A 24,052-nucleotide genomic window follows, 5' to 3' on the forward strand; every position below is an offset into this window, starting at 1 on the left:
AACAAGAGCCAGTAACTGAGAACGAGGTTGACATTCTGGGATGAGTCCAGGGGTGCTCTAGGAGTGTCCCCACTGCACAGCTGCTGGAGGCTTCAGACATGCCTGGCCCCGCTTCTGGCTGTGCCCCCAGCTCTTCTGTGGAATGTGGACAGCTGCGGGGGGGGGGGGCCTCCACACACACACACACCCGCCCTCTTGTGTTCTCTGCTTTGCTTTGGGGTATTCCGAGGATGTCTGTGCTCACTGCTGCTGGTAGGAGCTGCTGCTACTAACTGGTCAGAACTGTCCTTAAGATGTTTCTGTCTTCTCCAGTGACTGGGAGGATACATTGTAAAAGGAAAACTGCTCTTGGTTTCTTATTTTCAAAATGTTAAGCCCATGTTGTTTGGGGCTTAATTCCGGAGACTGGCCTGAAGGTCCACTTCCCCCTGAGCATCAGTAATGAGGTGGTTCAACCTGAGTGCAACAGTCCATGTCCCGGTCCCCCTGTGGGCTCATCACCCGTGTCAAGCAACCCAGGTTGGATGGCATTTTGTAATATGGGCCAGGGAGTCGTTTTGCTGTGCTGTGGTCAATTTTTGGATTTGATAAGAAGCAGGGAGTAACAGCACCTTCAATACATAGAGATGTCAGGTAGAGGAAAACCATCATTTTCAGCAAATCGCAAGCAAGGAACACAGTGAAATCCAAGCAGTATTCTTTGCATTAAAAGCATTCCATGACTTGGTATTGTGACGATAAACAATTAGGACTTGGCAAGCTTCTGCTAGATTATCTGCCTATGTATTGCCTATAACAGTCAAGAGATGTGAAAATTCCCCATGTCTTATGTCTATTTAAAACACATGCATTGAAAGGGAAAGTTAAGTCCTTTGGGGTGGCAGCTTGTCCATTTCACTTTGTCTTAGTAGTTGACTTCTTGAAGCAAATGAGAAATATTTTTAAAACGTAAGAAAAAAAAATTTCGACTTTTGTGTGCTTCTATAAAAAATGCTCTCAAGAGCCCAAAGATGTGCAAAGGGTTAGTGTTGCAGGAAATGGCTCGGGTATTCACAGTGGAAATGAAATTTTTAATAGCTACCTTGCCCAAGCCACGCGGGGGGACAGGTCAAGGCAGACACGGAGTTCTGGTGGGCATTTTGTCTCGGGATCTTCTGCAGCATGAGAATGTTATTTTGGGGGTTGAGTTCATCATGATTCCATTGGCCCCACTGTTCCCTTTTGTGGAAGTTTTACCTAAATAAAAATGTTCTCAGCATGTAATATATATATAATATATATACCTATATATATAATATATACACCTATATATAGGTATATATAATATATATTCCAAATATATATATAAATATATGTAATTTTGGAAGGGCTATGTTCTTATTGAGTTCTCTATACTTTAGGGAAATAGTCCCATTCGGTCCCATTAAGAAAATAGAATAATATATTTATAATTAAAAGATGATAAGCTCTTTAGACTTTTGATGAAACAAGCCCAAGACTCAAAAGACTGTCTTTCCAGGGGAAACAAATGAATGGAATTCTTGCAGCTCCAATTTCCAATCAAATCCATCATATATTCAAATATACACAGAGATAGCATTAAAGAAAATACATTTTGTAGATTCCATGGGTTAACTATAGAGTATTCTGTATTAATCTCAGAAAACCATAGCCAGAATGATGGCTTCATGAAAACATAATAACAACAGTTACTATTTCTGAACACTTGTATGTTTTTTGAAAAATTCCGTTTCTATTTTTTATTATATTTTTATTTTGTATATTTTTTACATAATTTTTCATAAAAATTCCATGTCTATTATTCACAAAGCAATTTGGCAAATGCTGGTTTAATCCAAGATATTAAATAACTTATTCAAGGTCATCCAACTGGTAAGTGGCAGAGGTCATTGACAGGCCTAGGCCAGCCCTCTGCATAGCAGCCACCATCAACTCTCACCGTAGCTGTCACAACTCAGCAGTCACAGGCTGACACTCTTGGTTACTTGAAATTCGTTGTCTTTGCAGAAAATATATTGCCTAGCATATTTGCATATTATCTATGTAGCAATAGATGCTTTTAATGTTGAATATGAAAAATAATATCACTGCCTAATTAAACAGTGCAATGTTTTTAATGAAAACACAAGAAATTTTGTGATACAGCAACTGATATTGATGGTGTAATTGCTTCAGATGGAAATGACTTGTCCAACCTTTCTGGGAGCTATAGAACCTTCAAGAATTTCCTGTTCTATAACCTGTCTTCTCATGATGGAAGCTTACTTTCGAGCTACCAGAAAGAACACTATCTTTATAAAATAAAGATAATGGTGAGGATGACTAATAGAAATGGAGACATATATATAGCATAGGAAACTCTGCTGTACGCTGCATGCTCAGATAATTTTTACAATGGTACGAATTCCACAAAAGGGAACAATGGATCCTGAAATCATAATGAACTCGACACCAAAAATAAAATTAATAGGCAGGGATTTGTGGAGAAAAAGAGAGATTAGATATTTTCCATTTGATGATGTCAAGATCTTTTCCAAAAGCTTTTGTTCTTTTTTTTTTAAACTAACCCTGAACTATTAAATTGTTGTATTTACAGATCTACATTGTGAATCAAGATAAACATGAAGAATATCAAATATTCTTATGAGGTTGCAAAACCACCGCTACAACAAATACAATCTCTCGGCCACCATATTCTGTTGCCCGGTAGTTGGGCAAAATAAAGAAATTTAGAAATGTTAGAAATTGAATCTGTACTGGTGGGAAAGGATTTGTGTCATCAAAATATGGTCTTCATTCAAAGTAACAAGAATCGGATAATAAAAAGATGATGTCATCACCATCCTCTGGGTTCAGTCCTCGACTGTGAAAGGCTAATGACATGGTTTTATTTTCTTGAGCATACCTACATTCACCGACTTGTGTCACATAACCCATTCTGAGAGAAACCATTTGTACAGCGATCGATTTAATAATTGTAAATGAGAAGAAATTCAAAATGCATTTATTGGAGTCACATTTGTAGGGGAAAAAAGATAAAGCTTTTTTCAATAAACAAGTGTACATACAGATTAAATGCAAAGGAGTTACATGAATAAATGGAGTTAGTTGAGATTCATTTTACAGTTAGTATCTTTGTGCTGCGTTTATCTCAGAAGTGTTACATGAAATAACGCTTTGCATCTATCAAATCTAAATTGCATCTTCATTTGTGTGTTCAACAAATATTTGAGTGCTGGCTATTTTGTATTCACTGTGACCTATACCTACCACTCAATCGCGACTTTCTAGAGTCTATATTTCCTTCAGCTTCCACTTCTCACGATGCTAATCTCGTTAGCACATTTTCTTGTTCTCCTAACAGGTCCTCAATAAATATTTGTTGAATGAAATCAGAAATGAAATGAGGAAAATTTGAAGTTTAACATACAAAACAATTTACTGCTACTGAAATATAAGACACAATTACATTTGTAGACTTTTTCTTAGGGAGATAACATTCCACTTATTCATTTTTTTAAATTCAGAGCAGGGGACAGACATAAAGAATTGTTTTCACTCAATATAAAATGTACTTATTCTCTCCTCTATTATCGTCAGTACAAGGAGAGATCTCGCAAAGTCGGAAGAAAAGGTGACTGAGCTCCACGGGGTGACAGGAACAGCGAGAGCCCATCCCAGTCAACTCTGAGTCAAGAAATGCTTTTTTCGCATCTCCAAGTGGCTCCCAGATTCGTGGGAGAATCAGACTGTAACACAGTGCACTACTCTAACTCACACGTCACACAATAGCTGGTGAACTTAGGAGGAAGCAAATCACTGTCTGAAAGAGGCAGAAAAGACATTAGAGAACGGATGTGTGGCTGAGCCTTGACGGTACAGAGAAGCCTGGGATTGGTGACAAAGGGCAGGATATTGGTGGGAACAAGATTTGCATGACTGGAATGCATGAACGTTTGACAATGGAGATTAGGGTAAACTTACAGAAATTCATGTTTGAACACCATTTCCAAGTACCTACTTGTGCCCACATCCGTAATAATGGGCCAGGGAAAGCCACATCTCAGAGGATAGAGCACTCTTTCTCCCCTTTTTAAAAAAGCTCACATGGAGATTCCAATGTACACACAGCTATATCTAAGAATCACTGCAACTGTTTACTGGAATGAGATAATATTTTAAAGTCAGGAAATGGTAAAATTAGATCTTTTTACGATCCCATTGGCCTGAAGAGCCCATTCTTCTCTCCCTCTGAAGAACTGAATACCAATAGAGTCTATTGTAAAAATATATATTCACAGAAAAATATATGGACAGGGACATTCTAAATAAGAGACCATTTTTATATATTAATGCTAAGATACACGGAGTACTTGGATTAAAGTCCTATTGAATGCTACACCCAGTGTTATCAAATTTGTATATTGTTATTTTGCCATGTAGACCTAATGAATACAAGTCAGGAGCCCTGGTTAGTATTGGCTTAAACCCTATTTCAAATGCCTTATGAGAATTTACTATTTATACGTACTCTAATTGTTCTTGAAGAATAAAGAAGTTGGATTTTGCCATATTTTTTCAGCATTTTTGATCATGCTCCTGTGATTTTTTTATTCTTTAGCATATTGATATAATGGATAACATTAACTGATTTTCAAATGTTTGAATGTCAACCATCATTGCATACTTGTAATAAATTCTACTTGGTTATAGTATATTAAAAAAAAAAGAAGTCGTTAATAAGGAAGTTACAGTCATATTATGAAGCCAATTTTTTAAAATCAGATAAAACCAAGTTTATCCTGTTTAGGGGAAACATGTTAATAATCAGTAAGATTATTCTGTTATTATCCTTTCATAAATTGCAAGCATTTAACAGCTGAAGGGTATGGATAATGAAAATGCAGTAAGAAATCAAAGACTTCAGTAAATGTTTTCTGTACGATTTCAAACTTACTTTGATCTTCTCATTAACAACTATTAATTTGCATAATATGGTATGTTTATTTGTAAGACAATGTTCAATGTTAAGGAATTTTAGACAGGGAATTTGGTCTACTAGTTTCTCTGAGCTGTTAAAAATTACATATGTGTAATATATAATATATGTGTGTGTGTTTCTGTGTGTGCTATGTATGCCTAAAACTGGCATAAATTTTATTGAATTTTATCAGTGGTACAAACTTGGTTCTCTCTCTTATGTTCATATGTATCTACAAAAAAATACAGATCTCCAGTGACTCACCTGAGTGAAAATTTCTTCTGATGGGTTATTTTCAGTTTATAAATCATGTGAATTGTTTTGACTATTGTAATTGGTTGTTTTATCTTGAGCTGCTATCTAGTAGTTCTTAAATTATCTCTTAGAATTAGATCAAAGGCACTCAAAAACTTTCAACCTGAGATTCGCCTATTAAATTCCACTGAGTAGAGAAAGAGAATATTTCTCTTTTTTTCCTCTTCCCTGCCTCTTTCCTGACTTCCCTTCCTGACTTCCTCCCTTCCTTTCTTCTTTAATGTGAGATGTTAATAAGAAGCTCTGAGCAGAAGGAACATTTTGCAGGAAAGACATTATTGCACCAAAGTGCCCTGTGCAACTGAGCATCTGTGAGGGGAGGTGACCTCCACCTGCCCCAGTGGGGGGAGTGGAGTTAGGGCACAGCCTCGCCTCACTTTCAATCCTGATGCAGAAAACCTTACCAGAGGACAACTCCCCAAAAGGGCAGCAAAAATCTCCAGTCCTCTTCATACTGCTGTTGTGATGACATGGCTCTATACTTAATAACCTCTTTAAATGTTTGTGTTTCCAATCTGGGAAACGATCTTAACATAAAGGGTTTTTCCTAATCAGAAAAAATCAATTTATTTCAGGGATTTTAAAGTCTTAATATTTTTTGCATAAATATAGTCAAGGAGACAGAGGGGGCTACCTAGAAGGGACAGATACGCCAAGGTTTGTTTTTTTGTATTTTATATTACGCATAAGAGTCTTTCCTTCAGAGAAAGATTTGTTAGAGGCAAAAGTTAAAAATCTTCACTTAAATGGTATGAAATAATATGGATAAGATTAAATTTGTTTTGACAATCAATTCTAGTACCTTTTCAATCTTGCAAACTCTTAAAGAAAATATGGTACACAAAAACATTTTAAAATGCTGATTATGCTTTAAAAAAGAAAACCAAAACCTCACAATTTTCTCTGAAATTTACACAGTATGATATGTTATCAATGTAAGGCTTCAAGAAGAACATTGTAAAAATGCAAGACCTCATTATCCTGACCTAAACAAAAACACACCACAAAACTTATTTTGTTCTAAGAAAAAAATAGCATTCACTTTTTATGAAAGAGAAGAGGTTTCACCATCCCTGCCAAGATCTTGGGTAACTGTGCAGCAATAACTTCGGACATCATTTCTGGAAATTCAACACTCAGTGACCGGGACTGGATGAATGTGTTCAGGCAGTACAGATGAAGCTGCTTGACAAGCTGTTGAACAAATGGATAAGCAACACATGAGAAGAGAATGAACTTGTATACTATGGAAACAAGGCAGTTAATTTTTTTCTTTTTTATTTAAATATTTTATTTTATATAATTCTTATATCTTTTTTCATCTTTGCACAATGTATGCATTTTCATTTTGGTTATATTCCCCATACAATTGCACCCCCCCCCCATTCTGACACTAGTCCTTCCTTTCCTTGCCCCCCGCCCCCGTAGTGTGTCTCTGGTTTATAGTTGCTTGTTGATTTTGATTTTTACTTTGTATTGATTAGTCTTTTTCCTGGTCTCTTATTTAGGTTTTCTAAATTCCTGCTATGAGTGAGACCATCTGGTATTTTTCTTTTTCTTTCTGGCTTATTTCGCTGAGCATGATCCCTTCCAGCTCCATCCATGTTGCTGCAAATGGCATGCGTTTATCTTTTTTGATGGCTAATATTCCATGGTGTATATGGACCACATCTTCTTGATCCAGGCATCTATTTTTGGGCATTTGGGTTGTTTCCAAAGCTTAGCTATTGTAAACAGTGCTGCTATAAACATAGGGGTGCAGGTGCTCTTTGGAATGGATGTTTCTGTGTCCTTTGGGTAAATACCTAGGAGTGGGATTGCTGGATCCTATGGAAGCTCTATGTTTAGTAGGTCCAGAAATCTCCACACAGCTCTCCACAGTGGTTGGACCAGTTTGCACTCCCGCCAGCAGTGCAGGAGAGTTCCTTTTTCTCCACACCCTCGCCAACGTTTGTTGTTGCTAGTTTTTTTAATATGTGCCATTCTCACTGGTGTAAGATGGTATCTCATGGTAGTTTTGATTTGCATTTCCCTGATGACAAGGGATGTTGAACATTTTTTCATATGCCTGTTGGCCATTTGCATTTCCTCTTCAGAGAAGTTTCTTTTTAGCTCTTCTGCCCATTTTTTGACTGGATTATATTCTTTGTTTTTGTTGAGTCTCATCAGTTCTTTGTAGATTTTTGTGATCAGTCCTTTATCGTTAGTGTTGTGTGCAAAAATGTTCTCCCAGTCGGTGGGGTTTCTCTTTGTTTTGGTTATTGTCTCATTTTCTGTGCAGAAGCTCTTTAATTTGATGTAGCCCCAGCTGTTTATCTTAAGGCAGTTAATTTTTTCTAACAATATTAAGGTCACCAAATGCTTTCCTATCAAGATGGAAATAACTCCCTCAATCTCTAGAGTAAACTATATTCTCATGATGCAGCACTCTGATACTCTGGGATGAGCTAAAGAAATGAAAGTAATTCATAATCCCACAGGATATTCAGTATGGACATCATGGGGGATGTCTTTCAAGTCTGTCTTCCTTGTCACATGTGTACAGAGACATACCCCGGTATATACACCAAGTAAACATATATACCTTTCCAAAAACTTTTGAACATAGTAGTAATAAAAGCTTGTGTTCAATGTCTTCTTGAGTTACAAAGTCTATTTGTGAGCCTGGCATTTTCATATAACAATACATTGGACTTGTCCCATGTCAATGCAAACAACACGACATAACTCATTTTAGTGTAATTTTAATTTTTGTCAATGTAATGGACATACAATATTTTAAATTTGAGGTAAGCTCTATGAGACCTTGCAGATATGAACACTTTTGTGATGTCATCAGACTCGCTTGATAGTCTGGCTGGATATAAAATTCTTGGAGGTTCTCCTTTCCTTCACAATTCTGAAGGCATTGCTTTGTGGTCTGCGGTTGACAATCTCAACAGCATCCTGCACTCTGATGGTGTTGTTCTGATGGTGTTGTAGTTTACAGCAGTTCTCTTCAAGATTGGTGTGCTAGAATTTCACATTAACACGGCTTGATTCAGCAGTGCTGTGCTCACATGCTGGGTCCCTAAAACTCATGTTCTTCCATGTAAGCAAATTTTCTTTTTTTTTAAGGTTTATTTATTTATGCATACAAGAGTTGGGGTACAAGCCAGAGGTGCAGGTGATGAGAGGATTCACAGAGAGAGTGGGGAGCAGAACAGGCAGATCCACTGAAATCCACTGCTGAGGGGAGCAGCAGGGAGACAGGAGAGGTCTGCAGCGCCCTGTGGGTCACCTCCCTGGCTGAGGATCGAATTTGTGCAGCAGTAGCTGCAGATAGTGCTGACGCTTAACCCCTTGAGCTACCAGGGAGGCCCCTCTTTTTTGTTTTTTACATAATTTTATCTATTCTTCTAAAAATTCCTTTTAATTACAAAATGGAGTCTTCTGGATTACTTCCTGAAATTTAATATCTCTTGTCTATATTTTTATATCTTTATGCAAATGTTTCCTTTTAACTGTTTTCTATTCTTTCATGGGGACAATATCATACTTATTTCTCTAAATATCTTAATTTTTTGGAAACTTTCTTTTGAAACATTCTCTGCACTGGTGCTTTTCCCCCCAAGTCACATTTTTACTGTTTGTTTTGCTTTCTACCTTTCATTTTAGAGGCTTTATTTACCAAAATGACTAATACTCCTTGGCTAGCTTTTCATATACAGGGAAAAGATCTCAAAAGTTGGCCTGGCAAGTGGACAGCTTTTAAAGCCTCAACTCATTTTAGTGTGTTTTTTGAATATAGTAGTACTAAAAGTTTGTGTTCAGTGTCTTCAATAACTACATATATCTTGTTTATAAATCCAGTTCTGGTGTTGCGCATTTTTTCTTCTTTTTCTTTTGTATAACCAACGCAGTGGTGAACATTCCTGCATATGTATCTTAAATACTTGCCTAGTTATTTCTTTAAGGTAAATTCTAAAAAATGGAAATTTAAAAAGTAAATTTTAACCTTTTCTATATATTGCCAGCTTATGATTAGCACTGTTATTAATTTATTATTCTATCCAAAGTGGTATGAGTCTTTTTTTTTCATATCCATACATTTGATTTTGTTGTATATATAAAATACTGTATACTTTAAGGCAACAATATTTTAGAAAGAATTCAGGAAAATGTATCTCAATTCCTATCTGCCATTAAACTATTCTCAAAAGACACAAATGCTAGTAAAAGAATATTTGGGTTATCCACAAGAAAAAGAGAAAAGGTTAGGTTTGACATTTTAAAAAGTTGTGGACATTCAGAAAATTAATCAATGATATTCTGGAAAACAAAATACTTACATCATGCAAGCTATCAAGAAGTTTTGTGAGTTGGTAGAAGCGCTGTGAACTGGAGACCACCCCCTTTTGTCTCAAACCAATTGCTTTGATAAGTTCTCTAATGTAACTTGATCTCATCTCTTCAAACTGGCTTTGACTTCTCAGTCCTTCCAAAGGAACTGTAAAAAGACAATTATAAATGGGAATGGTGGTTTTAGAAACATGACATGAGCAGTTTATAATCTGAATCTCTGAGCAGTATAAAGAATTCTTTTGCTATGCAGCTCTAGATACAAACATCTGAACTAGGAAAGAGAGCTATTGATCACGGTAGGACATACAAACTTCTGGTTTTCTGGAGGAATATAATTAAAACAATTAGATGCATTAAGAACATTTCAGCTTACCTATTTTAGAGCTGTGTCAACAGATGACGCATTTACCTGAATACTTGCTCAGCAACACGCCCAACATCTTTCTAAATCCCATCTCCAAAACTTGGTTTGATTTAGTTTATACCTGCATGTATGTTAGGCCTTGTCCTTTTTCTTTTCTTTTTAGCAAATATCTGTGTCTTTCTGTAAAGTTGTTTCTTCACATAAATTGCAAGTGTTTGTCATTTAGGTTATTTATGTCAAATTTATCTTTATTGTTGTAATTTAACATTCCTTCAACAGATTTTCTTTTTTCTGATGATAGAGGACAAAACCATTGGTGCTTGGATGGTACTCTGCTATCTAGCCACTGGCTGCTTCTCTGTGTGCTTCTTTATTTAATTTCTATTTTAAATTCTCACAGTTTTTGGTTGATTGCCTTTTATACAACCACATTATGTTCATGTAATACTTTCATTGCCCTGTTTCCACTAGCTGTAACTTTGATTTCTGCTTCATCACTATTCATCGATTATTCAGGACGCTCAGAACAATATTCAGTAATAATAGTGAAGACAAATATCCTCAGTGATTTTAATGGGAATGCTGTTAACGGGTAAGGTAGCTATTTAGCTCTGAAAATTTAGATTCATAAATACGGATCTCAGGCACAACTTCCTAGTCTTCCTAGGAAGTTGTCTTCCTAGTCTTTTCTTTATACTGTCGGTAACTGAGCTCCCCAACGCCTAGCAGGGCCCTCCCATTTTAGTGTGTTTAGCTCCCCAGAGTAGAGCCTTTCTTCTTGAGGGGCACCTCTCACCCTCCACCATTTAAGATGCACACCCCTAAAAAAGAATTCCCTGCCAAGATGCTCTTGATGGAGACCCTTGGCCCGTCATCCCCCCAAGGCCACAGCTCTCTCCTTCCAAGCTGTCTGAGTGAAAGAGGGAGCAGTTCAGACATCCAGAGCTGAGCCTCCCCATGCAAGAGACAGGCACAGAAAAGGGGAAGAGGTAAAAGCAGTTTTGGGGTTTTTCCCACTCGGATCCCTGGGGTGCAGGGGCATATGAGCTCTTGGTCTACAAGGAAGACAGGGAAGGAGGCCATCTGTCTGTGCAGTGAGCCTGGTGATGCGCCACCTGTGCGATTTCCTTCTCCCTCTGGGTCAGCAGCTCGTGGGCACTTCCCAGCCTCTCCTGTGGCTAAAGTAGCTGCAGGTGGGTGGAAACCGCACAGGGCATCCCAGGTGGCGCCTCCAAACCTTTGCCACTCCAGCCTATCTTCAATCAGATCGACCCAGGACTGCAAGCGCAGCCAGAGGGTGGAGCTCCCGGCTGGAGGGAGCCTGTGTTCTCTCGCCAGGCCGCTGGCCCATGACTGTGCGTGACAGGGGACAGGGGACAGGTAATCCGCTACTGAGTTATGCTGCAGCTCTCTGCAGGCACTCGTGACAACCTTGAGCCTGACCTGACAGAGGGAATAGCCCTGAACCAATCTCTGGATTCCACACAGTAAATCCTCTGTGGGATGCGGGTGGAGGGAAGCATAGTGTGTGTTGCCACAATATTAATTAGTGTATAATTGTTCCTTGGGTGAATCTGAAAAACTCATTTCATCATCTGTTACCTAAAAAAAAGAAACAAATCAGCTGAATCGATGGGCTATTTTAGCATTTGTGACAATTACTACCTGAGACCTAGAAGCAAGTTTCTGAGTTTATGTCAGTGTTCCAGGCATTTCCCCATTGTAGCTACACTAAGACTCATGCCTGTTATAACCATTGACCACATTGCTGGGGCTTTCCAAGGAGCGGATAGTTAGGAAATCGCCCGACGTGACGCGCCCACTCACTTGTGTTGAGAAGCAGCAGCACCTTCATGCACAGGTACTCCTCCTGGCTGACCTGCAGCTTCACGAACTCCTGGGGGATCTGCCACATGGTCAGGCACAGCGAGTAGAAGGACAACTCCTTCATCCGCTGTCTTGCGCCCCACACGCGCACCAAAGAGAAAGCAGCCAAGAGAAAGAGGCACACACAGCGTGTTAGTCACTTTAGGCACTTTGTTAGAGAACGCAAGATTTAGCACTTCTTATAGGGAATAACTTTTTTACCAGCAGACTCAGTATTTGGAATTTTAAATCTCTTCTAAATGCACTTGCAATACTGAATTTTTGAGGTCATGGAATTTTAAAGCAAGATAATCATAGGAAATACATTTGACCAAGATTCAGGTTGTTCTCACCATTATGTTGTAAAAGCCTAAGCTGAGGAAAGAGAGCAAAGTGAAGCTGAAGAATGCACAGGAAACACTTTATTTACTGATTTTTTTTTTCCTGTAAAAAGGTTATCTAAAAATGTGTTTGCAGTTCAGTGAGGGACCACATTCGGTGTGCAAAACTGCACAGGAGAGAAAATCACACTGTGAACTCTTCTAGGGGCAATGAATGGTGACATGGAAAAGGGATGACCCCAACCATTAAGTAATGCAAGATGGATCCCCAGTTCTGAACTGGTTAGGGACATTTATTTATGGCGGTCCCTCAGCTATGTGCTACTTTGTGACATCTGCATTTGTCAAATGAAGCTAAAGGGAAAGTGAAAAGAAAACTAAATTTTGACCCAGATGACCAAAGATTAATTCTGACTCTCACTCAGATTCTTTGCATTTGTCACTCAGATGCAATTCTGAGTCTGTTTCCTGAGCTGTGCAATGAAGGCTGCTGATTCCTTACAAATTTCAAGGGATCACAGGGTAAAATACAATAAAATGCATGGAAATTAAATTAAATCATAAAGACTTCTACAAGTTTGAGTTATTATGTTACATAACTCTGTGCTAGTAGCCTTTACCATTAAGATAGTATAAATAATTCCAGGAAAAAATTCCTACAGCTTAAGAGTCTATGTAGAAAATGAGTTGTAGTCATTGAAATGGAATCAAGCAAATGGAAATATTTATCTTTCAATTTTTAAAATAAATTACCAGTCTGCTTTTTCCTTTAGGAAAAGAGATATTTTACTTTTTGAAGGCAACTCAGTACTTTTAGGTAAAAATATTTCTAATTTACCTTATTATCTTTCTACCGAGGAATTCGATTTTATTTATTTTAATTTTAACTTGACCAAGTAAACATTTAATTTTGTCTTGAAGAATATTGCTTGATACATTTTTGTAATTCAGAACCTTGAACTTGAGACTACAAGATACATTGAAACAAAAGGGGAACCTACGAGCAGCAGACCCCCTAGAGCAATGAGTTGATTTAATTACCACTATAGCACAGGCTGTATCTTGGGGAGATTCTGAGACATCCTTCAGGGAAATTCTATTATTTAGGACAGTAGATGATCATCTACTGAAATAATTATCAAGAGTGTACTCTTTTGAAACTCATAAGAACAACAAAAGCCAAACTACTACTTACTCATTTAGTATCAGATCAGGTGCAAAATAGAGCATCTGCCCACTGACATGCTTATAGGATCTCCAGCCTAGTCCAAACACCATCAGGCTCATCCACGAGTACTGGATGAGGGTTATCTGGTCATCAATGTGTAAGTTTCGGAAACCTACAAGACAAATGAAGATAAAATGAATGTGAAAATCACTCGTGTCAAAATGTTGACAATGAGTAGACATTGGAAAATAGTTAATGTTTTCAACCTTAATATACATTTTACACTAAAAGGCAGGAGATGTTAATAAACAATAGGGCTTGGGAAATGTAAAAGGAGCCACAACTTTGAAAGTCATTGAAATCAGTCAACGTGATTTAGCATTTCTGGGAATTTAGCGGCCAAAGCAGTGTTGATCACTCATCCGGGCAGTGATCATAATTGAGAACCATTCCCGCGCCAGGCGCTGTGCTAAAAAAAAGCCCAGCAGAAGGAAGAGCACCTAAGCGCTGAGGCAGAGAAGGTTGAGACAGAACACCCCAGAAACTGGGAGAGCAGGAAAAATGCTCTGAAATAAAGAGATAATGCTTGAGCGAAATAGAATCAATTTGTGGAGGAATCGCCGTTCTTTGGGATTTACACATACACTGGGTTTTAAATGTTTTTAAACACTGCTTTCAAGTGCTCTCACTTTTCCTTAACATGCTCAAATTGTGCCTTGGGTGGATTTCATCATTATCTGGTCACTTGCATGTGAACCTTAATCCAGTCCTGTTTTAAACTTCCATGTGGCTTAGGAGGCTTACAGTGTGTGCACGTGTGGTGTGTGTTTGTGTGTGTGCATGTGTGTGTTTTCATGAATGGGAATGAATGTGCTGGTCTTTGGCAATAGCCTCCTTCTTCCAGGTTCTGTCTCTGGCATTGCTGGCAGTGCTGGCAGAGGGATAATGACAAGGAAAAGCAAATGCATCTTGTCTGTGCCACTTTCTCGTTCTGTTTGCCTGTGTGGGAAGCATCGCCAGCTCAGGACTGAAGAAGTTAAAGGAGGGACAGGCAAGGAGGGAAGTTTGTGCCACCATGGGTGGTCCTGGGGTCTAGTAAGTAGGGAATGACACAGCCTTCTTTGCGTCATCACCTATCTCGAGGTGTCTGGTGCAGGATGAATCTAAAGGGGGTGGATCTGCATTTATGGAAGTTGAGAGCGAATGTCAAAGGCTGGAGATGCATGGAAAGGTTGTGGTAAGTCAATGGGGAGCAGCCGACAGGATGGGGAGCAACAAAAAAATACTTAGAGTGAAATCAAAGAATTTTGGCAAATGACTGCGCATGTGGCAGGAAGGAGTCAAGTGAACTTTTCAGGACTGTTGCTTGAGGGGTGGGGAATGACAACAGCACAGATGACATCGAATAAAGCAGGAGAAACAGGTTAGAAGAAAACAGTAAGCTTTGTTTCTTTGTTTTTTTTTAAAGATTATTTATTCATGCATACAAGAACCGGGGTACAGGCCAGATGTGCGGGAGGGTGAGAGGATTCACCAGAGACAGAGTGGGGAGAACAGGCAGACTGACTGAAATACACTGCTGAGGGGAGCAGCGGGTGAGTCAGGAGAGGTCTGCTGTGCCATGTGGGTTGCTCCCTGCAGAGGCTGCAGATTGCTTCATAGTGTGGTGCTCAATCCCTTGTACCACCAGGGAGGCCCAAAACAGTAAGCTTTGGATATATCTGAGGAGCCTCTGGGATACCCAGAGAGCAGGTGGGCAGACAAATTAGAAATACGAAAAACAACCTGGGTAGAAATACACATTTGGAAATGATCTGTCCCTGAGAGTCACTGAAACAATGAGATTGGATGGAATCTTCTATTAAAGGTACAGAGAGAAGTGAGGATTATGGCGGGAACCCCAGCCACTTTGCACAGAGCCATTTTAACCACATCTACTGGCCAAGTCCACATACAAATGTCCACTTTTCAAAAGTAAAACCAAAACGAAACTTAATTCCTCAAATCTGAAGAACAAAAGAAATGTAGCTGCAGGGACTGAAAATAACGTTTGCCATAGTCATAAGAAGGATGTCACAGCAGACACTGGCCTTTTTTGAGGGGTTCACTCTTCAGTGTCTAACTGCCCCCCACTCCAACCCCAGCCTTTTTATCTTCTGCTATGTTGACAGTCTCCCAGGTTGTGGGGGGACATGTACCCCACCTCCCACCATGGAAACTGGGTAAGTCTTCTGCTCCCCTGGGCTTGGGTCCTGGATTTGGTCTGTGGAACACACACTACCTGGACTTGGACTAACTGTGGTTGAAAAGGAAAGAAAAAGCTATGATTAGGCTCCATTTTTATGGTGCCTGGGGAGAGGGAGGCTGGCTAGGGAGATTCTGTAATGGTTCTTCACTGACCTGCACAAATGCCTGGCTTCTTCTTTAAGCTAGTGCCCTAGTTTCTATTCCATGACGCCCTGGTGTCATTCCAAAAAAATATTATTTTTCTTTTCATTTAGTTTTTGATAGCCAATGGGTTCTATTTATTTTTTTTAGAAAATTTATCACATTTCTTTTCATTGCCCACATCCTGGTTTATGCAGTCAGTGCAGAACGATTGTCCTGTACAAATAGCCGAGAAAGTTCTGGCATGCAACTTTCATATTTTTTTCTGTCGCTCCATAGAAGCATATGCATCTCTAAGTTCAGGTAGATATCACCAACATTTATAGTAGAAAGTGTATTATTTCCATTTAACAGAAAGGAGTACAGTTCAGAAAACAGCTTTATTTACTCCATCTTCCAGAGGGCTTATCTCTATAAATGTACAGTGTTAAATGGACTTGAACACGCCTGGTACAGAGAAGCTGTTTTTTTTCTCCCATTAACTGTAATATCATTCATTACTTTACACTGAAACAAAGGCAGGAACACCGAGAGCAGATCCCCATCCGTGATAAAGATCAGGTAAATGCAGTACATTTGAGATGATGATCAAATGAAAACCTTCACAGAGAGGTGATAGACGCCCCCTAATTGTGTTTAATAAACAGTAAAGAAAAATGCCCTTTCCTTTTAAGCGAATTAACCTGATAATTTCTGACAAAAAGTCCCATTACAAAATGTCCCAAGCTTAAAGCTTAAAACAAATTTTAAAAAAGTGGATTGTAACAGCCTGTGTGACCTTCTGGGTCTCCTATCTGACTTCCTGAGTTCTGGTGAAATACCTACGTTGTACGCCTGCAAAAAGTCTGCTGCATTGAAACAATTCATCCAGAATGTTAAATACCTCAGCCCTTTTCTCACACCAAGTAAGAGCTTCAAGGAACACCAAGAAACTTCAGCACAAAAAGAATAACCAATGTTGGATGACTTATGACTGAGAACTTGGTTAATCACCTCCTATCAACACCATCATTCACATTCTCTAAATATTCTTTAGCATGTCCTTGGAATGAAGCATTGTGCCTGTTTTGGGGTAGCAGGAGAAAATTTCCCACCCCATCTGGGTTCTTCTGTGCTTGGATGCACAAACAAATTCACATCAGACAGATTAGGAGGAGAAAGGACCACAATTTAGTAATATGTGTGTGGAGAATTCACGCTGCTGTAAATTCTGGAGAGAATAGAGCAGACGGGGGTATTTGTCCAGCATTTAGTGAACTGGGACATCAAGGAGAGAGACGGGGAGACTTCACAGGACAGGGAGGGGCGGCTTCGCCTTCATTCTGAGAGTAAAATGAGATTCTCAGAGAGAGAGAAAATGTTCTCTGGGCAAACTACGCCTGGGGTTGACCAGGAGGCCCGACCCCCACCCCGCTCCCAATCTACATTTTCTAAGTCAAGTTAAAGGGAAACATGACTCCCCTTAAGGAAACAGGCTGGGGACTCGGGCAAGGGCTTGACCGTTGTGGGTGGACACAATTGCACAGTCAGGGGCTTGATGGAGATCCAGGACAAAGTGGCGGAACCCACAGTAAGTCTGGGCAGCAGCCGAGCAAGCGAACAGAGTGAAGCATCTGTTTAATAAGCAGAGTTGCCAGAATTTGATGACTAACTGGGCGGGAGGGAAGGAGAAAAGTGAGTGAGGTTCTAAGGCTTCCCCGGTGGCGCAGCGGGTTGAGTGCAGGGCTGCGAAGCTGTCCACAGCCTCTGCAGCGCGGGTTCAATTCCCGGCCGGCCAGGGAGATACCCACATGGTCACAGGAGACCTCTCCTGTCTCGCCCGCTGCTCCCCTCAGCAGTGGATTTTGGGCCTTCCACCTGCACTGCTCCCTGCTCTGCTTCTGGTGAATCCTCTCACCCTCTGCACCTCTGACTGTACCCCAATTCTTGAATAAATAAATAAATCTTTTTAAAAAAGTGAGCGAGGTTCTGTCTGAGGCAGTGTTTTAAGACAGAAATGAGAGCTAGTGTCTGAAGTAGGTGGTTGTGATGACTTGAAGGTCATCCAGGTGGGAGTGTGCAACGCGCAGCTGAAGTGCACATCCCATGTGCCACACAGGACCGGGTGGACACAGTGTGTTCAGGAGTCATCAGGAAACCAGGCTCACAGCGACCTTGCCCGGCTGTGCAGCATGAGAAGCTACTGCAGTAAGAGACCATGCCCAGGAGAGGCAAAGCTTATAGCGTGAGTGGATGAACAAACCCACCAAAGAGGCGGGAAATGTGCCCCTTTTTAAAATATTTATTTATACATACAAGAGCTGGGGTACAGGCCAGAGATGGGGGGAGGGTGAGAGGACTCACCATAGACAGAGTGGGGAGCAGAACAGGCAGATCCACTGAAAAGCACTGCTGAGGGGAGCAGCAGGGAGACAGGAGAGGTCTGCTGTGCCAGGTGGGTAGCTCCCTGGCTGGGGATTGAACTCATGCTGCAGAGGCTGCAGACAGCTTCATAGTGCTGCGTCTAAACCCTTTGTGCCACCAGCCAGGCCCTGAGAGAACATTTCTAACTGGAAGGGCCGTGATGGATGCCAGAGAGGTTTGACAGGAAGCACTTTTTCAATAGCCCCAGAAACACGTGAAATGTGGGAAGGCTGGAAATAGTCATTTGATCTGACAAATAGGACAATTTGTTCACATTGGCAATGGTAATGTCCAGGGAATAGATGCTAAAAAATTTTCATTTAAAAAAGTCTTCCTAAAAGTATTCACCAGATCTCACTTATTCCCAGTAGGCTGATCTAATTCTTTCCCATTATTTTTTTTTTGAGGGGAAGTAATTTGATTTTTTCATTTGATTTGGGGCAAAATTCTTTTGTCACATTTACAATGGCTGTCACTGACTTAAAAGATTCTTCGTCCAGCTTCAAAACCAGAAAATGAGGCAAAGTTCTGGTTTTTAGATGCTGCTGGCCAGTGCACTGACTAGTGAGGACCAACAAGTAAGGTAGGGATTAAAAATGTAGTGTTTAAAAATATCAAAGCATTGGCCCTAGTAGATATTTCATCAAATAAGTAGAAGAATCAAGACAAAATATACAAAAAGGAAGTATTTTCCCCAAACCTGTCACTCACTTCAGTTCTGCTACAACACATTGATCTACTGACTGAAGAATATTAAGAGTGAAACTGAATTTGGAATGAGAATTTCTTGATTTCTCAAGCCTTCCCTGACTGTCAAGAACCTCCTTGATCAGCCCATAACTTATCCCTCTAAATTTACTTCCTACAACTTGCCTCCAAAGAAATTTATTGTCAGTATTTTTGTGATGAAGCCCCCAGGGGGCCAGTTCTTATTGCAGCAATGTTTGAGAAATCCTTCATATAAATGCATTTTCTCAATCAGCCACTTCTAAAGAGTTTTAATTACTATGCTGTAGGGGGGCATATAATAGTAATAGCTACAATATTTATGATAATTTAATATTCGTATATCATCAAATAAAATAGAATTTTGCATATTTGTATTATTTAATTAATTTTATAAGTTACTAAATAAATATAATATTATTTTGTATTTTGCAAAGGTCCTGGCACCATTGCAAAGAACCATTCCTAGGTTGGCCCGCTTCATCAATCACAAACATCCCTCATACTTTCCATATTTTACATCATGCATCACCCTATTCCTTCTACCTGGAACGCCTTTTCTTTTTAATCCTGATTTGTCAAAGTCTCACCTCCTTCAAGACGCAGTTTAACTGACATCTTGGCGCTGAAGTCCCTTCTAGGCCCTTAAATCAAAAGCCATATTTTTCCTTCATTTTCTTTTGAACTGCCCCTATGTCACTTGCACATGTCCTATAGCTGTTTAGGTCCCTTGCACATGTCCTATAGCTGTTTAGGTCCCTTGCCTTTCCCACTGGATCAGACATCCCTTAACCGAGAAATGAGTCCTGTTTCTTTTAAAATTTTGCAAATATTATGTTGATTCAGACTCCAAATAAGACAATCTTACCCACTGTCATTATGGCTAAAAGTCCACTCATTCTGCATGCAGAGGTGACAGTCAGAGGCCTAGAGCTCACAAAAGTCCCTTCCTAGTCTCCAGGAAATGAAAACAAAGGAATCCCTGCAATATTCTGAGGCCCATAAGATAAGCTGCAATTAGGTAATGTCCAAGACAATAGAAGGACAAGGACAAGAATTCTACCAGGGACCAACACAATGGCCTGGGGCACTGCAGCCAGCAGACGCCTTTGTTATGCTGTCACTCTGCCTGGACCTGAATCCCACTTCCCCACACGCTTGCCTGCTGTGAAAGAATGACCTGACCAGCCAATGTGTTTCCTTAGTAGTAGCTTTTTTTTTTTTGGGGGGGGGGGTTGTCTGGTACTGTAAATAAGTCAACGACATCCATCACACTATTAGTAAGCCTCATTTAACAAAAGTCCATTGTCACAGACCAATAATAAGTGAGTGAATGGATAAAATAATTCGATGGCCAGATGCTGGGATGCAAGGCTGCACCCTGAGCCCAGCCTGCTGGTTCCGCTGTCACCGCCAGCATCTATGCCTCAGGACTTGCACACAGCAGGTGTGCAACACACACACTGAGTGAATTAAGTGACAGCTGCACTCTGGGTTCAAGTCAGCTGAAAGGCTCTGAGCAGTGAATGGCCCTGGGTGACCTTAACACCGGTCCCTGGGTCCCTAGCAGAGGTAAATACCGTCTCTCTGGTTCGGTGACCCTTTTCATCATTTATTAGCGTTCCTTGCAGAACAGGCCCATGGACACACAATGCTTTTCTAAAGTTAACACCTCCCTTAATTTGAAAGGGCAGATAGGAAATCCTTGAAGCCATCCATTCTTACTTACTTACAAGAGAGTTACATTTTGCAATATTAAAAAAGTTGCCACTGAATTCAATTTAAAAATTTCCTTTCACTCCTATTGAGAGATGTGGGTGTCACAAATCTTGACAGATAACCATTTTTTCAACTTACAAAGCTCATTTAGCTTTCATCCAAATGAATAAATTACCTTTTTAACTATATTGGAAATTGTAAACTTTGTCACAGATAGAATCTTTCTAAACAAGCAAAGGATTCCAAAATGAAAACCAAAGAAATACGAACTACATCAAAAGAATCAAAGAAGTTAGCTTCATCAAGTAATTGAAAAACAGAAAAGTAAAACATGTGTTTAAACATTCCAATTTTTAAACAGAAAAAGTTCATCAATGTTATTGCAACAGCTTCATTAACAAAGCGTTGATAATCACTTTACAGTAAGTTTTAAACATTCAGAACTTTTCTAATGGAAAAAATATTACCTGTCCAAGGTCTTTCAGAAAGAATGAAGCTATTAAGAACCTAGACATTTTGCTTTTTATATAAAAGTACTTCATCTCCATTAGAAGAGTGAATTTTATTCACTTTCCTCAACATGCACTTTTTGAAAGATTCAACAAGCAGGAATCTACTTTCCTTCTCTTTCACGAAGCCTTGAATTTTCAGTGATAATTTGTCTATTGTACTTCAAACCTTTCAAACAGAATAATAATCAAGAAATACACTAAGGCAAATAGGAAAAGAAATTCTTTTTTAAAAAATGCTATTGAATTTCGTTGGAGATTAAAATGACATACTATGTTTAATTCTTGACCAGATATTGGAAGAAATATTGGTATAAAGGACTATACGGATATCATGGGTGTGAAGAGGATGTAATTCATTATGTTCTGTTTCTAATTACGGGAGTAGCACCTCCCCGGCAGCAGCCACCCACGTGTTCTCCTGGCGCCGCCATCACAGCCTTAGCCAAGAGCTGCATCCTTGCTCCCTGTCAGCCTCTTGCCAAGAGCTGCATCCTTGCCCTGTCAGCCTCTTGGCCCCTGTGGGGCTGTGCTGAGGGAGCAAAAATACCTTATTGATGAAGTGACTAATATCCTTTCACAACAATATAATTGAAATTCTCATTGTTACCCCTTTGGGTATCAGTGAGAAAAAATAGTAACTGGAGGTTCATTTTTCTATGTACAAATTATTATTTTTTTTATGTAAGTATGTACGTTTGTACATACTTACTCTGAATTTTGATTTATTTTTATTTTTTCTTTTTTAAGATTTATTTATTTATGCATACAAGAACTGGGGGGACAGGGCCTCCCCTGGTGGTGCAGTGGTTAAGTGCTGGGCTGCGAAGCTGCCCGCAGCCTCTGCAGCGCCGGTTCGATCCCTGGCCACTGGGTAAGGGTCCCGCATGGCGCGCAGACCTCTCCTGCCGCCTGCTGCTCCCCTCAGCAGTGTACTTCGGTCCTTCTGCCTGTTCTGTTCCCCGCTCTGTCTCTGGTGAATTCTCTCACCCTCCAGCAGTTCTGACTGTACCCAGTGCTTGTGTAAATAAATAAATAAATCTTAAAAAAAAAAAAAAAGAACTGGCGGACAGACCAGAGGTGCGGGGGTGAGAGGATTCACTAGAGACAGAGTGGGGAGCAGCAGAACAGGCAGATCTACTGAGTTTCCTGGCTGAGGGGAGCAGCAGGGAGACAGGAGAGGTCTGCTGCACCGTGTGGGTAGCTCCCTGGCTGGCGATCAAACTTGTTCTGCTGCAGATAGCTTCATAGTGCTGCTTTTAACCCCTTGAGACACCAGGGAGGCCCCTGAATTTTGAATTATTTTGACTAGATACTTTCATTTTTATTTTCAACGCATTGAAATTGGCTAAAATAGGATTTGGAATGAACCAGACACTTTTCAGAATGGCTACAGTCTTTCTCTGAACTGTGGTTCTCTGAACCAGAACAGCTGTGGACACTCACTCTCATCCTATTCCTTAGCAGTTTCGTGAGTGTCATTCTCGATCCAGCAACAAGACTCATCGTGTTACCTGCCTTTTCTGTATGTCCACAGCACACAGTAGGTCCTAGGCAAGTAGCGGAGAATAGAAGGTCCAGGATCAACATTTTGAACTGCAGAAGCGCATACCACAGCCAGCTCTTTACACGCCATCTTGTATCCAGCCATCTACCAATACAACCCACATAGGACGGCCTCAGGCCACGCGATTCTGCACACTCTGCTTACCTGGGAGCGATTTGGACCACTTGACCACTGAGAGGAGCTGCCTCTCGCCCAGCTGGTTGAGGCTGGTGAGCACAGAGCTGGACGTATCGGGCTTGGTGTTGTCGTGACCAGCATATACCACGTCGGGCTCGATGCTCATCAACAGGTTGATCAGCGGTGGAACCAGCTGTATGTCTTGGGTTGGAGAAAAGGTGATCCTCTGGCCCAAGGCTTGGCCCTCACTCGGGAGGCCCACCGGCTGGGGCAGGGTGACAGCGTCCAGGGCTCGCATCACTCTGACTTTATTAAACTTTTTAAACTTCCGACCTACAGTGAGGGATAAAAAGACAGAAGTTCAGATCAATGCACATTAACTGAATCTTTGAGGGAAGTTCAGGTCACTCTTTGAGGGGAGTGTTATTTTTGTTAAGTTTTCGAATCATGGCATCATAGGTTTTTGCTTCAATCTAATGAGATGAAATGGAATAAATGAATATCGTAGGTTCCAGACTCGGCTCAAAGAACCACCAACACAGCACTCTCTGGGATGCTGCATCCAGTGGGGGAGGCTATGGGGCTTTGTAGCAACTTGTATGAGAAGACAGATGGGTTTGGTCGGGTTTAGGTTCAGGGTTGCTCAGTGCTCTCTCAGGCCTGCTTTCCAGAAGCTAGTGCTGCAGTCCACATTCACAGAAACAAGATGTTGGGTCTTCTTTCTTTTTTTTTTAATATTTTCATTTTTTATTGAAGATTTATTTATTTATGCATACAAGAACTGGGGTGCAGGCCAGAGGTATGGGAGATGAGAGGATTCACCAGAGACAGTGGGGAACAGAACAGGTGGATCGACTGAAATCCACTGCTGAGGGGAGCTGCAGGGAGACAGGAGAGGTCTGCTGCGCCCTGTGGGTAGGTCCCTGGCTGGGGATCAAACTCAGTCCATGGCTGAGACTGAACCCCTAGGCCACCAGGGAGGCCCACTTCTTCTTTAATTCTTTCTTTCACTCACTCATAAAACATTTGTTGAGGGTTTTTATGTGCCAGGTGCAGTTTAAGTTTCTGAAACTACAGCAGCACATGACCAAGGAAGGTGCCTGCCTTCATGGAGCTTGTATTCTGGGGGCAAAGTAGAAAAGCAGAATAACACTTATACTTTAACAAAGAGGATGGAATGAGGAAAAGAAAATGAAAGGAAACATGGAGTCAGCTCAGTAAAT

The 24,052-nt window shown here is 40.4% G+C and overlaps 1 protein-coding gene across 1 annotated transcript in view; it reads right to left on the bottom strand.

Annotated features, from left to right (window-relative positions):
* Positions 1-6,355: 6,355 nt before the first annotated feature.
* Positions 6,356-24,052, bottom strand: part of PGR (progesterone receptor) — a gene marked incomplete at both ends in the record, with an annotated part of 54,209 nt that continues 36,512 nt past the window's right edge. Inside the window, 5 exons of the mRNA XM_084249526.1 lie at positions 6,356-6,511; positions 9,649-9,806; positions 11,853-11,983; positions 13,428-13,572; positions 22,857-23,162. Coding sequence (XP_084105652.1) covers positions 6,356-6,511; positions 9,649-9,806; positions 11,853-11,983; positions 13,428-13,572; positions 22,857-23,162 — 896 coding nt within the window. The remainder of the gene's footprint in view (positions 6,512-9,648; positions 9,807-11,852; positions 11,984-13,427; positions 13,573-22,856; positions 23,163-24,052) is intronic.

The sequence above is a fragment of the Talpa europaea genome (genome assembly GCF_964194135.1).
Source record: "Talpa europaea genome assembly, chromosome: 12".
Lineage (NCBI taxonomy): Eukaryota > Metazoa > Chordata > Mammalia > Eulipotyphla > Talpidae > Talpa > Talpa europaea.